The sequence below is a fragment of the Eretmochelys imbricata genome, chromosome 11, assembly GCF_965152235.1.
Source record: "Eretmochelys imbricata isolate rEreImb1 chromosome 11, rEreImb1.hap1, whole genome shotgun sequence".
Taxonomy (NCBI): domain Eukaryota; kingdom Metazoa; phylum Chordata; order Testudines; family Cheloniidae; genus Eretmochelys; species Eretmochelys imbricata.
The window spans coordinates 45,084,396-45,100,603 of NC_135582.1; the positions used below are offsets into that span (position 1 = coordinate 45,084,396).

The 16,208-nt window shown below is 42.6% G+C and overlaps 1 protein-coding gene across 1 annotated transcript in view; it reads right to left on the reverse strand.

The window, feature by feature from the left end:
* Positions 1 to 4,685: 4,685 nt before the first annotated feature.
* TTN (titin) overlaps positions 4,686 to 16,208 on the reverse strand; it is a 307,220-nt gene continuing 295,697 nt past the window's right edge. Inside the window, exons 310-319 of the mRNA XM_077830394.1 lie at positions 15,562 to 16,143; positions 15,131 to 15,436; positions 14,731 to 15,030; positions 13,912 to 14,487; positions 13,515 to 13,820; positions 12,831 to 13,424; positions 6,757 to 12,704; positions 6,512 to 6,665; positions 5,091 to 5,378; positions 4,686 to 4,984 (exon numbers count right to left, since the gene is read on the reverse strand). Coding sequence (XP_077686520.1) covers positions 4,686 to 4,984; positions 5,091 to 5,378; positions 6,512 to 6,665; positions 6,757 to 12,704; positions 12,831 to 13,424; positions 13,515 to 13,820; positions 13,912 to 14,487; positions 14,731 to 15,030; positions 15,131 to 15,436; positions 15,562 to 16,143 — 9,353 coding nt within the window. The remainder of the gene's footprint in view (positions 4,985 to 5,090; positions 5,379 to 6,511; positions 6,666 to 6,756; positions 12,705 to 12,830; positions 13,425 to 13,514; positions 13,821 to 13,911; positions 14,488 to 14,730; positions 15,031 to 15,130; positions 15,437 to 15,561; positions 16,144 to 16,208) is intronic.

Sequence of the window (16,208 nt, forward strand, 5' to 3'; positions counted from 1 at the left end):
GGGACTCCAGCGGTGATTTTAAAGAGCCCCGGGCTCCCAGCCACCACTACCGCACCGGAATCCCAGACCCTTTAAATCGCTGCCTAAGCCCTGGGCTCCCGACCGCCTCTGCTACCTGGGGGCTCCAGCAGCGGGGCTCCAGCTGCTGCCAGGAGCCCCAGGCCCTTTAAATTGGCAGCTTGAGGAAGCACAGAATGTGTGATGTCCAGAAAGCTTAGTGACACTGGGGCACCATAGCAGCCCAGCCCCCACTGGCAGTGGAGGATCCTTCCACAGCAGTCAAGCCTCTGCAGGCGTTGGGGGGAGCACTCCAGCAACCACGGGCAGAAGGGTCTGCAGCTCCCAGCCAGGGGAAGATGGAGCTGAGGCAGAGAGCGTATATTCCCCTGGCCTCCCCGGGGCAAAGCTAGGTGAGCAGGTGCCTGAGCTCCTCTCCCTTCCCTCCCACCCTGTTGGCAGCTGGCCTGAGCCCCTCTCCCTTTTACTTGCCTGTCCCTCCACATGGAACTGGCCAAAGCGCGCCACCCCCACCCCAGCACCGAGCTGTCCCAAATTGCTGTCTCCCCTCCAACGGTGCTAAGCTGCCCCAAGCCCCCTCCTCCTCTGTTTGGCAAAACTGAGCATATGTCCCGTTTGCTCTTGCCACCTGGCGATCAGTTGACACGAACAAATGCACAGAAATCAGGAGGTCGGGCCCCTGCCCTGACCAGCCCTGGCTCCACTGCATTCTCCCGTGCTGCCCCTAGGGGGTATGTGCTACAGTTTGGGGACCACTGCCCTTGCCAGCGGTTGATTAGAGCTGCCCAGGGCCCCCCCATCTTCCCTGGGTGTTGGGGGAGAGGGTGCCCAAGCGCGGCCCTCCATGTCCCTGCCCCCAAGGGTGCACTACCCGGGGGGTCCAAGGTTCCCTACAACAGCCCCAGCTCCCTGGGACGCTCTTACCACTGCCTGACTTCTGGCTGGGTCGGGGGGGGGGGGGGGGGGGCGCTTTGGGAGAAGGGGAGGCATGGGGGGGGGGCAAATGTTCTTTGTGCCCAGGGCCCCCAAAAAGACACTTCTGCTTGCTCCGCCCTCAAATGTAGACATCAGACTATGCCTATGCTGCTTCTCCTGAGTCATCGGCTGCTCTTGGCCTAAAGGGGGAGTGCTAGGCCTGCTGACAATGAGTAGAAAATATGCGGGACAAATTCGGAGCCTAGGGCTAGGTTTTCTGAGTTGGGCTGATGTGTGAGTTTAAGTTGGGGTGGGGGGGGGGAGGGGAGACGAACCAGCCCTGCAGAGGGTAGGCCTGAGCTGTGGTTAGGGAGACAGAACAAACAGCTTCAGTGGGGTATATAAGGCTTTAGATGGAGGACACGGAGATGGTGGGGGGAAGCTGTGATCTGCGCTGAGTGCAGGGAGGCTGGACTCGAATGAGGGTTTTTTCTGGATTGCGATTGGATGAATGAAACCAATAGGACAAAACGCGACTTTAATGATGGGACGAGGCGCATGAAAAAAGGCTTTTTATATAAAGTTTCTCCCACCCTTCTGTTTATTGTTCTTCAGTCTGAAAGTTTCTCTCTTCACGCAGCAAAACACTTCCTTGTGACCCCCCCTCCTCCCCCCCCCCCCCCCCCGCCGGGCCCGGTCCTTCACAGTTTGTTTACTGCAAATAGGGCCACCTTGCAAAATGGGAGGTGGGCATAGTATGTCAGCCCACCCCGATGTGATAGACAGCTCGCTAAGAGGCCGAATTTTCAATTGATGCCAGGTCTTTAGCCTCGCCCACTGCTTGTTAAATTAGTGGCCCCAGAGCCAGCTAGCACAGCTCTCAGGGCACCTCATGGAAAGCAAGCACTAGAGGAGGGTCCTATGGAGCCCTAGCTATAACTCTCCATTTTGGGGGGGTGTATGTGAGTGCTTCTACCAGCAGGTAGCACTTTGTCTGGTAGCTGGAGCAAAGCGCTTTACATGTCAAGACAGAGCTCTGGCAACGTAGCACTGCAGGGGTCGGGGTTTGGTTGTATTTTTCACACCCTGTGTGACCTACTTGGGTTGCCTTAGTATGGCCCTTGCTATATTTTAGTTGCTGTAGGGATGAGGGGGTGGCCAACCTGCGTCTCTGGTGCCACAGGCGGCTCTTGCGAAGTGACTATGTGGTATAGGCTCCGGGGCTGGAGCTACAGGCGACAACTTTCCAATGGGGGGGGGGTGCTCACACCTTTGCCACAGGCCCTGTCCCCAACTCTGCCTCCTACCCTGAGCCTCCTGCACGCCATGAAACTGCTGGTGGGTGGGAGACACTGGGAGCAGAGGGGTGGAGGAGTATTTGACCATTGGTAAAGTCTGGCTCAGAGTGACCACCCCTGGGCTAAATGAACATGCGATGCTGCGAGCCACCAGGTGGCATTGTTGCCCAGTTTTTACTTAGTTTATGAGCAACGTATCTTCTTTGACACACGGGGAGGCTGTTGCAAACAGAAGGTGCATTTGCTCTCTACCTTCATGCGGCTAACTAGAGTCAATGCTTGAGGCTTAGGTGTTCCCTGGGAACCAGGCATTGCTGTTGTGGCTGAGAGTCCTGAAAGACAGGAATGCCTGTGTGAATACCACTGTTCAAGTTATATTAAGGAACCCCTCCTCCCCCATTCCTGCAGCCGTAATCTTTTTCCTCCCCAAAATACAGCGGCTGCAAGGCCCTGAAAGCTGCTACTGTGACAGTGTAAGATGTGGCTTCTCCTGGTCTCTGTCATAATCATATAATTGGCTAAATAAATTTGGAAACCAAATGCACTGAAGAAAGCCCTTCCCGCCTGTAGCAGTTTACCTCATCCTACCCTAGCAGATAAACAAGGTGTGTTTAGAGAGGAACAAAGCAGGCCGGCCACACTGGGGGACTCTGTCCTGGGAAGCAATGATTGAAAAAGATTTAGGAGGGGCATGGTGGATAATCAGCTGAACATGAGCGCCCACTGTGGCCAAAAGCACTAATGCGATCCTAGAGAGGCATAAACGGGAATCTGGACTAAAAGCAGAGCAGTTATTTTACCTCTGTGTGCCTTAAGTGCCTATAAGGCATGTTTTTTTAATCTTTTAATTATTCCCTAGTTCTCCTCTGAACTTCCTTTATCAACATCCCTCTTGAATTGTGAACACCAGCACAGGCCACATTAGTCGAGCAGTTGCACCAGTAGCAAATATAATTTATTTATCTTGAAGGGTGACTTGAGGAAAATGTATTTAATAAGGGGCTCTTCAATTTAGCAGAGAAAGGTATAACATGATCCAGTGGCTGGAACCTGAAGGTAGACAAAGTCAGTCTGGAAATAAGGTGTAAATTTCTAGCAGTGAGAGTAATTAACCACTGGAATAATTTACCAAAGGTCATGGTGGATTTTTTTTTTATGAAGATACGCTCTAGGAATTATTTTGGGGAAGTTCTGTAGCCTGTGTTATAAAGGAGGTCAGACTAGTTGATCACAGTGGTCCCTTCTGGCCTTGGAATCTGCAGCCTTGATCTCACCAATCTCCCCTCCTCCATCTCTGTTAAAAGATGTGTGTGTGCTGGGAGGGGATGGGTATAATAATGAAGGAAAGTGGGCTATGATCAGAAAGAGAGAAGAATCTGAATTGTTTGTTTCCTCTCCTTTAAATCTATTTTTGGGGTTTAAATGTAAAGACCAAATGACAAGAAATCACACATTGTAAAGTGCAGGTAGCATGCTTTATTTCAAATGAACAATACTATCTCAAGGAGGTTCAACAAATACAGCTAACAATAAAATTGACTACTATGTTAAGAGAACTAAATCAAATTGAAGGTGAGGGCACTATTGTGGTCTTAGCAACAGTTCTTTAGATTTTTTTTAAAACTGTGGTTCAGTGCTTAGTTGCTTGGCAATTACAATACGTAATAGATTTCTAATACTACCACACAAGCTCACAATCATTGCACCTCGGAACCTCTGAGAGGCTGTACTGCTGCTGCACTTGAGTACCTAAACAACTTCGTTGAACGAGGGAATGGCCAGGTGATGTTACTTCTTAAAAGCTATTCAGGTAGTCAATATGCCAGAAACAGCACTCAAACAGTGAGTGAACAAAGTGCTGGCCGCTTGCACTTTGCTCAAAATATTGTAAGTCAGTCCGGAAATAAAAATTAGCGTGACAATCAGAGTCAATGTAAAACATTAAAGTGCTGATTACAGGAGGGTAGATGCAAACATCACCAATGCCTTACACTTCTGATTCAACATATATATTCGTGCACGTATAAGTACAATGCACAGTATCATTTCTTAGGTGTATGCAGTCTTCAACAGGGAGCCTCTCTACCTGTTGAGGCATTCTTAGACATCAACACTGTGTTGAGGCACAAAAATTAGTTAAATGTTGAGCAGGGTATTCGTTTCCTTAGAAACTTTCTCCTACCAACCGTTAGTTCCAAAAATTACATTTTAAAAGTCGTAAAATAAATGGTACAAAACTCCATAACCGTTAACTTCGGCTATATACAGTATGTACATGTCATTGAAAAATGTTTAAAATTCATAGGTCAAATAATAACTATAAGTCAATGTATATCTTTGAACTTTGTCTCATTCAGGTAGGTACAAAAATATGTTTTTCCTATTTACAGATCAGATATTTTAGTCTATATGACACTTGTAAAAAGTCAAGTGTAAATAAAACAGATAAGCCCTCTAAACTGATCGAATATTAATATTCACAGTGGCAGAATCAGTACCGAATTCATTTCCTAAATTCAGTGTATAAAGTCCGCCATCATTCTTCTGGACATCCATGATGATAAGAGTGGTTAGATCTTCACTAGTTTCAATATGAAATCTGCCTTGCTGTTCCTGACTAGTAATTTTTTCCCCTTTGCAGTACCATGTTACTTCAGGAGCCGGTTCACCCGAAAAGGCACAGGATACTGTGAGAACCTTTCCTTCATCAATGCTGATATCAGATGGAAGAGCTTCAATTTTGGGTGGTACTCCTTTGCAAAATGGGAAAGTAAGTTTCAAGTTAGTTATTTTCATTAAGAACTATCTCCCTGCAGCAGAGGTATTCTAAGTAGTACTCCCGGGTATTCTATTGCTCACCTCTCAAACCGGATTGAATCATTCTACTAGCTGAACTTTCCAGTTGTGTCAGACTAGATTTTCCCATAATACGGCTGGAGCTCATCTCTACAAAGGATTCTTTCATGGAAGAGGCCATGCTTTGGGCAGACATGCTTGCGAATTTCATTTCGGTCATGCTACTACTGCTGAATGAAGCCTCTTGTTTAGAAGCAGACATTTGAAATGACTGAGAAGAGAAACTTTCCTGCATGCTTGCATCACCACTTGTCCTCAATACTACCTCTTTTGGAGGTTCTTCAATTAGAGCTGTGGAGCAGAGCAAACATAAAAGGAAAAAGCTATGTCATCTGCTTAACTGGTCAAGTAATGTGATCTTATGTTGACTTCACAGAAGGGAGAAAAGAGTAAGGGAGAAAGGAAAACTTCAATGGACCATAAAAATGTTGCCAATTACTTGATCAAATCATGGCTAAATCACTAATAATAATTTATATAATGAAACAGGAAGCAGACATTTTATTAGCCTATGACATGTATGAAGAAAGGAAAATTACAGCTGCGGCCAGAGATATAATTCTGCTGCTTTTTAAAGAAGTTTAGTATTTTTTTCTGGCAGTGGGTATTTTGATTTGGTTTTTGATTCCTTTTCAGACTAACCAGAAAACGCCACCCAAAATGTACCTAAGAAGAGCTATGGGAACTCCTTGCTATTCCTTCAGTCTCTAGCTGCAGCTCTTACTTGCCAATTTTAAGACATATCATCAGAAAGCATTTCTTGTCAGATTTATCACTAGAATCATAGAGCAAGAGATTATGCATTTGCCCAGTTCATATCAGTAGAAATTCTGAAACATTTTCAGGTACTTTTAAATACTGTTTTATAATTTCTCTTTGTTTGACCTACATATTCTGGTTAAGTGAATTGTTCTGTAGTCATCTAACAAGTAGTAAATATCACAGCTGCTTTCTCTTTAACATAAGCACAAACATACATCAGCAGCAAAAATACAATAACCCCTTGATTCCAGGAATCAAGATATTCTTGAATTGCTAATACTTGAACTAAATTCTTTTGCTGGCAGTTCAATACATTTTTAATGGTAGAGTAATACACTTCTTTAAAATGAACTACTTTGATGTTCGATGAAACAGTGATCACAGGCACCCAGAGGGTAATGGCAAGATCACAGTTAAGAATGTTCACTGCTTGCTATTGACACTCATCTGGTAGGAAACTGAACACACTTAAATAGGTATTCAAATAGCATAAAAGATCCCTCATATTTGTAAAATATAAATTATCTTGTACTTTGTATAACAAAAATAGAAATGTGTTAAAATGTGTAAGTCAACACCACTCTACAGATTTTGTTGCATCTAATTCTACCAGGCGAGAGTTCTAGTCATTCAAAACAATAAGAATTAAACAACAAACTTACTGAGTACAGTCAGGGATGCTGTAGCAGAGCATTGTCCATGGTAATTTTTAGCTTTGACTGTGTATTTTCCACTGTCACTCACTGCAGCATTTCGAATATTAAGAGAATATATGGTATTGGAGCGACTTACATTGATTTTGGATGACATAGCAATCTGAGGGGGAAAAAAAGATTTTTGATTATGATCAACTTTAACAAGAATTTTTAATGCAATTTTTAAAGCTAATATGTAAGCGATTACTTACAGGTTGGTTATTCTTAAACCACTCAATTTCAGGAGAAGGATCCCCAGAGATTTCACAAGTCAACAATACATCTTGTCCTTCATCAATGTTTTGAGATTTGGGCTGTGTGATGAAGGCTGGTGCATTTGAGCGCTCAGGAGAAAAGGTCATATCAAACTGGCATCTGACAATGCCTTCGTCAGTTTTACCTTCACAGGTAAGTATTCCTTCATCTTTATGACTAGCTTTTTTGATGGTTAGAGTGTGATCACTTCCAGATACACCATATCTGTAATCTTCTGAGTTAGGTAGCTCTATTCCATTCAGCACCCATTTCACTTCAGTTGCACCATCAATGTTAGCTTTCACAGTAACTTTCTGACCATCAGACACAGTCATTTTAGTGGAGGAAGCTTTAATTTCTGCATGTGATCTTTTGGCTTCTTCAGAAACTACTGACTTTTTAACAATTTCTTCTTGGACCACTGCTTTTTCTTGAGTTGTCACTGCTGATTTCTTCTGGGTAGAAATTTTAAGTGCCTCAGCCTCTTTCTCAACTGATTTAGACTTTTCAGTCATGCTTGACACTTGGGAATGGATACTTTTAAAAACTTGGCCAACAAATTGGAAGTTAGTTTTAGATACACCACCTTCCCCAGTGATTTCACAGGTATATGCACCTTGATCAGACTCTGTAAGGTTATGGATTTTGAGTTCATAGGTGCCATCTGCTGAATAATGAAACATGAAATGGCTGTCTTCTTTCAGTTTGTTGCCATCTTTATACCAGGATACTTCTCTGACACTTAAGATACTGCTTTCAGCTGCACAGGAAAACCTTACCTTATCTCCACAAGCTTCCACTTTCAGCTGCTGAGTTATCCTGGGAGGAGCAACAGTTGGTAACTGCACTTTCTCCACTGGAGTTGTCCTGCCTTCTGCTGCTGATTTAGCTTTTGCATGAGCAGTAGGTGGTTCAGGGGATTTTACACGTTTAGGTGATTTAACTGGCTCTGGAGACTTCACACGAGGCTCAGGAGATTTGACTTTTGGGGGTGATGTAATTGCTTTTTCAGGAACCCTTGCACTTTGTACAGTCAAAGTAAAGTGTGCTTCCTGTCTTCCTTCAGAGTTTTCTACCACCAAAATGTAACTTCCTTCATCTGATGTCTGGACAGAAGAAATCTCAAAAGTAGATTTGTATTGTGTTCGTGTAACTTGGAAGCGCCTGGAAGAAACAATGGCTTGACCTGCACGTAACCACGTTACTGTTGGTGTTGGTTCACCATCAATATCACAAGAAAATCTTGCAGTTTCCCCTTCAGAGACAGTGATGGATCGTGGTTTTGTTAATATTGTTGCTGGAAGAGTGGTCTTAAACTTCTTGAGTGAAGCCCTTTCCTCCAATGATTTTTCTTCAGCTGCAGTGATTTTCTTTTCAGCAGAAGCATAGCGTTCGTATGATGAGAGTGATTCTCTAGTCTCTGTCATTTCTGATTTGACCTCTCTTACTGAAGAACTAGTCTCTATTGCAGATGTTTTCTTAAAAGAGGAAACAGCATAAGCCTCTGTCTTTGTCAAGTCAGGAAAAACTGGTCTTGGTACTTCCTCATCTCTGCGCTGGGAAGAGTAGGTAGTATAATCTCCTCCCGTAACATCTAATGTCGCATAGTCAGAACATTCTCCTTTGTAGTTTGTGCATACAACACGATATGTTCCACTGTCATCAATATGGCAGTCAAGAATCTCCAAGGTTAACACACCACTGGTATTAGTGAAATGTATCTTACTGCTCTCTTGGATTTCAATACCATTATGGTACCATTTCACTTCAGCTGTTGGTTTCGACTGGACGTTCAGAATGAACCTGGTATTATGATTGCATGGCACACGATGAGAGCGCATTCTCAGAGTGATGCGAGGGGTGTGGTCCAAAGTGAAAGGCTGCTGAGTCAGAACTTCGTATTTCCTTTCCATTGTTTTCTGAGTTTTCAAAGCAGCTTTCATGGAGTCATACCTGGAGAAGATATCAAATCTGGCCATCCTTTCGAATCGAGAGAGTGATCTTTCACTAGTCACCGGGCTTGGTGAGCGTGGCCGAGTTCTCTCTGGGGTAGGGGATCTCCTTTCAGTTTCTTCTGCAGGCCGTGAATGGGGCCGAATTAATTCAGATACTGGGCGCATTAATTCAATATAAGTTGGAGAAAGAGATCTTCTCCTCCTTAATAGCCTTGAGGGTGGTGAAAATTTCCTGTGAACATGTTCCACCATTTTTATTTCTTCTTCTTCTTCTGATGTAATCTCAGTTATTTCTCTCTGTCTCCTCCTCACTCTGCTCTCTTCCTCCTGTGCCATACGCTCAAGCTCGCTCTTGTATTCAGAGAGTCGCTGAGTTGTGATAACTGGACGAAGCAATTCTTCATCCTCTCTTTCATCCATTATTCTCTGTCTTTGCTTTGGTGGCCTATAGACAGCCCTGTCATGGCGTTGACGAAGTTCTGCATAACTTGCTCCAGTTTCAGCTTTAGATGGGATGTGATAGGTTGAGTACCTCAGCTCTCTTTTTCTGGCTTCCTCTGTACTGATCTGCTCCCCTGCTGAAGAATAACGAAGGGCAGACAGCTCAAAACGTGGAGGGCTTCTGCTTGGTGGTGAAGCAGAAAAGCCTAACTCAAGTTCTTCTTCAAGACGCAGTCTTTCCTCTTCAATTCTCTTCATGGCTAAATAGTCATCAATAGGTAGGAGTAATTCCTCATCTGATAGGTCACTGAGTGATCGCCTTCTTGGTCTGTAATAAAGCTCATAATCAGGAGATGGTGTTCGACGGCGTGCTGGTCTCACAGTTTCAAGGTCATCTTGTGACAGCTTTGGTATGCGCCATTTAGGTTTATACTGATCAGAAATGCGTGGGAGTGGCATCACATAGAACTGTTCCCATCTAGACAGGCGAATGCGCTTTGGCCGTTTCTGAACAATTCTGTCCAGTTTTCCTGGCATTTCATACTGGTCTCGCAGCTTCTTGTACCACTTCATATCTGACATAGGCACAAACTGTTTAATGGTCTGATCTTCTTCAAGAGCAGTGCGTACATGCCTGCGAGGCTCTGGTATCTCGTACGGCATGCGAAGTCTCCTTTCTTCCTTTATTTCTTCCTTCTGAATTTCATATACACCTTTAACAGTCTTAGTACTCACCGCTGGCTTATACAGCGTGGCAGCTTCTCTTAGAGCTTCCTGTGCAGCTTGTGTTAGTGGAACAGTTTCAGTCCCAGAAAGGATTTCTGCCATTCTTAGTGTCTTGTCAATTTGTTTTTGTACATGCTTTTCCCGCTCTTCTTCTGTCTTGTACTCGTGCTTGACATATGTCAAGCGTTCTACTTTCAGGTAAGCCTGACAACTTGCAGATCCAGCACTGTTTGTAGCAGTAACTCTATAATAACCACTGTCTTCTGGTAAAGTATCTCTGATGTGCAAAGCATAATAGTCCAAGCCTTCATAAACAACTTCAATGTTGGGACCACATGACAGAGGTTGACCATCTTTCTCCCATTTCAATGTTGGTTTTGGTACACCAGATATCCTTATCTCAAAGCACACACTTTGGCCTTCTTGGCACTCTGCATTTGCTAATAGTCTTTTGAACATCGGTCTTAATGTGGTGTCTGCTGGAGGTGGGTGTGGAATTACAGTCAGCTTAGCTTTGCAACTGTCTTCACCATATTTGTTGCGTGCCAAAACACTATACTCAGCATCATCGTCCTCAGTAAGTTTATGGATGGTAAGTTGATAAAGACCTTTGTCCGATTCAAAAGTATACTTCCTATCGTCATCACCTGGTTTGATTTTCTGACCTGATTTGAACCATGTTACTCGAGGTTCTGGGTGGACAGTTATAGTTACTCCAAACCTGACATTTTCATCAACATAGGCAGTGTGGTTATACAGAGGCAGAGTAAATTCTGGTGGCCTCTCTAGAAGTCTCATAGTATCCACTCGGCGTTTCACTTTCTTAACTGTTCTGTATCTATAATACTCAGAAACTTCTCTCACACCTTTTACAAATAGTTCTGCATAGGAACTATCTTCACCATAGTCATTTACTACCTTGCATCTATAGGTACCAACATCTGATTTAGCAATGTCTTTGACATACATGGTTGCCACTCCTTCCTGGTAGCTGATTTCATACTTCCCATTGTTCTCCAGTTGCCTGATACCAAAGTACCAAGTCACTTGTGTGGACTGATCGTAATTTTCAATCTTACATGTGTATTTGGCATGCCCTCCTTCTTCTACAACAGCATGCATTATCTGCCCAGAAATGGGGCCAATGTCAATTGATGCAACTTTTACTTTGGCAACTGTAACCCCTTTCTGAGATCTAATTGCACCACCACAGGAAATGCGAGCTACTGACACAACCATATTCCATTCTTTCTTCACCAGGGTCTGGTAGTACCGCCTATGTCTTAACGTTTTGATGACTTTAGTGCTTATCTTTTCCGTCCTCTGTTTCAGCCACGGATGACTAAGTGCTTCTGCTGCAGTCATACGACCTTTCCTTTCCTTTACTAGTAGGCGATCAACAAAGTCCATGGCCTCAATGCTTATATCTTTGAATGCTTCATCATCAAAGTTGTATTCAGCACTGATGATATTTTCAATAGTCTGTTGGTTTGTTTCAGCAATGAAAGGATTAATACCACTTAGAAGTATATATACCAGGGCACCAAGTGACCACATATCAGTAGCTGTGCTGACCACATCATGTTGATGTACTTCAGGTCCATAATATTCAGGAGAAGTAAACTGAAGTCTGAAGTTGTCACCAGGCTTCAGCTGTCTAGCCTGACCAAACTCAATAATTTTAATTGTGGAGCTTCTTCTTGTGAAGTAAATGATATTCTCTGGCCTGATATCAAAATGTCCAATGTTATGACTGTGTAAGAATTCAAGTGCTTCACAGACCTGATGTACATAGTTTACTATTTCTCTTTCACTCAGTTCAAATGAGGTTGTACTAATTCTTTCAAAGATGTCAACTCCAGATATGAACTCAAAGATCATGACTAATTCTTCTAGGCTTTCAAATGATTCGTGAAGATACAAGATATTTCTATGCCTAGCAATGTTTAGGATGGAAATCTCTTTCTTTACTGAAACTTGGTCAGCTCCCTTTACTTTAACAAATTTGGCCAGGAAGGTCTTCTTGGAAACTGTTTCAACACAGCGGTGAACAATTCCAAAATGCCCACGCCCAAGCTCTTCAGCAATCATATATTTGTCATAGAGTTCCTTTGTGGAAGAGTGAGATGCTTTAACTGTGGTGACTTCTCTGGTCTCATCAACTTCTTCATCATAGTTCAGCATTCTTGTCTTATCTTCCTGTGTTATAATTGGCTCTGTAGGTTCAGAAGGCTGACTTTGCCCAAATTTATTTTCTGCAATTACACGGAACTGGTAGCTTGTCTTGCCAAATAGGTTTACCACAGTGTATCGGGTATCACGAGCTTGTGCAACACGAATCCATCTCTCTGCTGTAGTAGCACGTTTCTCAATGATGTAGTTTGTGACTCTGCTTCCACCATCAGCTGCTGGAGCAGTCCAGATCAAGTTAACTGAATCCCTTGAAATGTCACTTACTTTCAGACCCCTTGGTGGATCAGGTACATCAGCCACATCTAATTCAACTGTTTTTTGATCAATGCCAAATCTATTTTTAGCACAAACAATGTAGAAACCTGCATCTTTTCTGTCCACACCATTTGGAAAAACTAGAGAGGTGAATGATCTTGTAACAATAACTTGGTAGTGTCCATTGTTATCAATGAGATCTTGTCCTTTCTGCCATGTGATCACTGGATCCGGCTTGCCACTGAATGGAATCTTGATGCTGACCACTTCACCTCGGAGAGCGTGAACAGCTCCCATACCTTCAAGATTTTTGGGCAAGTGAATCTTAGCAGGAACTGTAGCAGAAAGAAAGAAAGATCCCATCAGTACAAACAATATTTTAACTAAAACACAGCAGGAGAATTCTAAACTTTGGAAAGTTAAATAAGAATTTGACTAAAGCATCAAAACACTTTATTCACCTTCAACATCCAAAGAGGCAGTGCCAGAGACAGATCCTCCCTGATTGGTAGCTCTAACTTGGTAGACAGTGGCATCATCATCTGTTGCATTTGTAATGACCAGCTGGTGATATCCACCTTTAAATTCTTGTATCTTAACCTTTTCACCATCTGGCAAGATCTCTTTACCCTGTCTAAACCATTTAACAATAGGCTTAGGTTGACCGGTGACTTTGCAAACAAATGTGGCAGTGGCTCTGAATTTCACATTCAAGTTTCTTAGTTCTTCCTTGAAATGTGGTGCTTGAATTGGTACATCAGATTTTGGAATGACTGGTTGTGATACTTCACTCCATTCACTTTCACCTCCTAGATTTTCACATTTTACACGGAATTCATATTCAAGGCCTTCAACAAGACTTTTCACAGAATAGACTGTTTCACGAATTTCTTCTGTTGTTACTGCAATCCATTTGTTTTGTTTCTTTTCACGTTTCTCGAGGTAGTAATTTCTGATCTTTGCACCTCCATCACTAGCTGGTGGTTTCCAGGACACAACACAAGAGTCCTTTGTAACAGCAGTTACTACAGGTTGACTAGGTTGCCCTGGTTTTTCTGTAAAGAATAAAAAGATTCAAAACGTTAAATGAAGTTAGCTTAGTAATTCGCAGATATATGTAAACTCGTATTTTGGTGCACACTTACCAAATGGACTTTTGATAACAACAACTGATGAAACCTCTAGTGCTTTGCTAATGCCATACGTATTCTGAGCAGACACACGGAAATAATATCCTGCATTTTCAGTTAGGTTAACAATTCTGCACGTCGTGCTTGAAATGCTAGAAGATACCAGTTGCCACTCTGTGCCTTCCTTAGCTTCACGTTTCTCTACCACATAGTTTGTTATCAAAGCACCTCCATCATCCTCAGGTGGCTTCCAGCTGATTACCACAGAATTTTTCAGTAGGGCTTCCACAACAATTGGCCCTGTTGGTTGATCTGGTTTATCTATAAAAGGAAAACATAGTATTTTAGTTATCTGCCAGTAAATATTTTAGAGAATATTATTCAGCAGAATTATTGGAAATAGATTAAATACCTTGTATTTCCACATTAAGTACAGTGTCAACTGTTCCAAATATGTTGCTTAGTTGCACTTTATACTTCCCAGCATGGGTCTTATGCTGGACATTCTTAATGACAAGATGAGTATAATGCTCTGTGTTCTCAATAGTAACATTTTCTGAGTCTCTCAAAGGTTTCTTATCATGGAACCAAGTGATAGCAGGTACTGGGCGACCAATGTATACAATATGGAGGCGAAGGGTGCCACCCACACCTGCATAATATTTCTCTTTCAGTGGGAAGCCAGAGTGGAACTGAGGAGGAGCCTGCAGGAGTAGCTTGCCACTAGTTTCAGTCTCTCCAACATCATTGGTAGCCATGCAAGTGTAAACACCTTCATCTTCTTGTTCTTCTGTTATTACAGTCAGTGTATGGGTGCGTCCATCTGATGACATTCTGTATTTTCGGCTTTGTACCAGTTCTTTGCCAAAACGATACCATTTAATGTCAGGAAGAGGTCTCCCAACAATCTGGCATGTCAACTGAGCTGCTTCCCCCAGTTTAGTTGTAACATCCTTCATTGCTTGTCTTATGCCTGGTGCTTCTCCAGCTATAACATTGAAAGGTTAAAGATAAGAAAATTATTAAATGTTCCTCCACTATTACTTTATCTATACACATCCTTCACGTATACCTGTCACCAATTTACATTTAAACTTGCAGGCTTATTCTTTAAGACCATATAGCCAATATATAATGTTCATGAGCACAACATCATAGTTTACCAGGACATAAAATACCATTTAATCTGTCACATAAATTATAGTGACTAGGATAGTACATTTAAACTTACATGTTAATTTAGTCTTTACTGTCATAGCTGTTCTTCGAGGTCTGCTGACTCCAGTCTCATTTTCTGCAAAAACCCTGAATTCATATTCTGTTGCCTCCAGTAAACCTCCCACTGTGAATTGTCTGTCTTTGATACGTTCTTTATTGCACTTTTTCCATGCACTGTCTCCAGACTGACGATATTCAATCCAGTATCCCAGGATATCTTTTCCACCATCACATTCAGGCCGTTCCCATTCTAAAGTAATGCTATCCTTAGATGTAGAAGTGATCTCAATTTCTCCAGGTTGACTTGGTTTGTCTATAAATTACAGAGTATTTACAAAAGTTAAATTTCACTTCTCTAAGAACTTCACTAAATTGCTTTCCAAAATGTCAACTAATTCAAAGAGTTTTCTTACCAAATGGATCTTTGCACACCACTGGTTCAGAAGCAGGGCTTGGTTCACTCTCACCAATTTCATTTTGGGCAATGATGCGGAACTGATATTCAGCATCTGGAACAAGTCCTGTGACTGTGAACATTGTAGTTGTGATTTGAGTCTTGTTATGCCTGACCCATTTCTCTGTAGATGTCTCTTTACGGTCAACATAGTAGCCAGTGACACGAGAACCACCATCATCTTTAGGTCTGGACCAGAATAAGCTAACAGAGCTCTTTGTGACATCAAGCACTTCTGGTGGATTGTTTGGAGGCTCTGGAGGATCTGTTAAAAATAACATAATAACCATGTATTTTTAAAGCTCGTGTGTGTGTGTGTGTGATTGTACTTTTACAAACATAAGAGATGATAATTAAAACAGGAAGTTGATTGTACAAAAATCTACTCACTCAAAGGTGTCTTTGGTACAACTGGTTCTTCAGATTTCAGGGACTTGCTAATACCAAACTGGTTTTCAGCAGAAACACGGAAGTGATACTCCACATTTTCTTTGAGTCCTTTCACGACTAATGATGTTCCCCTCACTCTGGAGTCAACAGTGTACCAGGCAGTCTTAGGTACTTCTCGCCTCTCAATGATGTAACCAATAATATCCGCCCCACCATCGTCAGTAGGTGGTCTCCAGCTTACTCTGACTGAGCGAGTCTGTATGTCATCATACTCAAGTGGCCCTTCAGGTGGATTTGGAATTCCAATCACTCTGACCTGTATATAAACAGCCTTCTTTGCACATTTGTTTTCAAGTGCCAAATCATAGGTACCAGAATCTTCTCTTTCTGCATCTTTGATCACAAGTTCAGTGTGTGTCTCAGAAGTTGCTATCATTGCTCTCTTGCTGATGTCATGGCCTTCTTTAGTCCATTTGCATATCGGTATGGGTTTACCCTTAATTGGTACTGTAAGCCTGATAACTCCACCTTGTCTCACAAACAGACCTTCCTGGTATTTTTCAAGTTCACAATCAGGATATTCTGAAAATAAACCCAACATGTTATGTTACATCTATTTTACAGATATTCTGTTATATCTGTTTTAT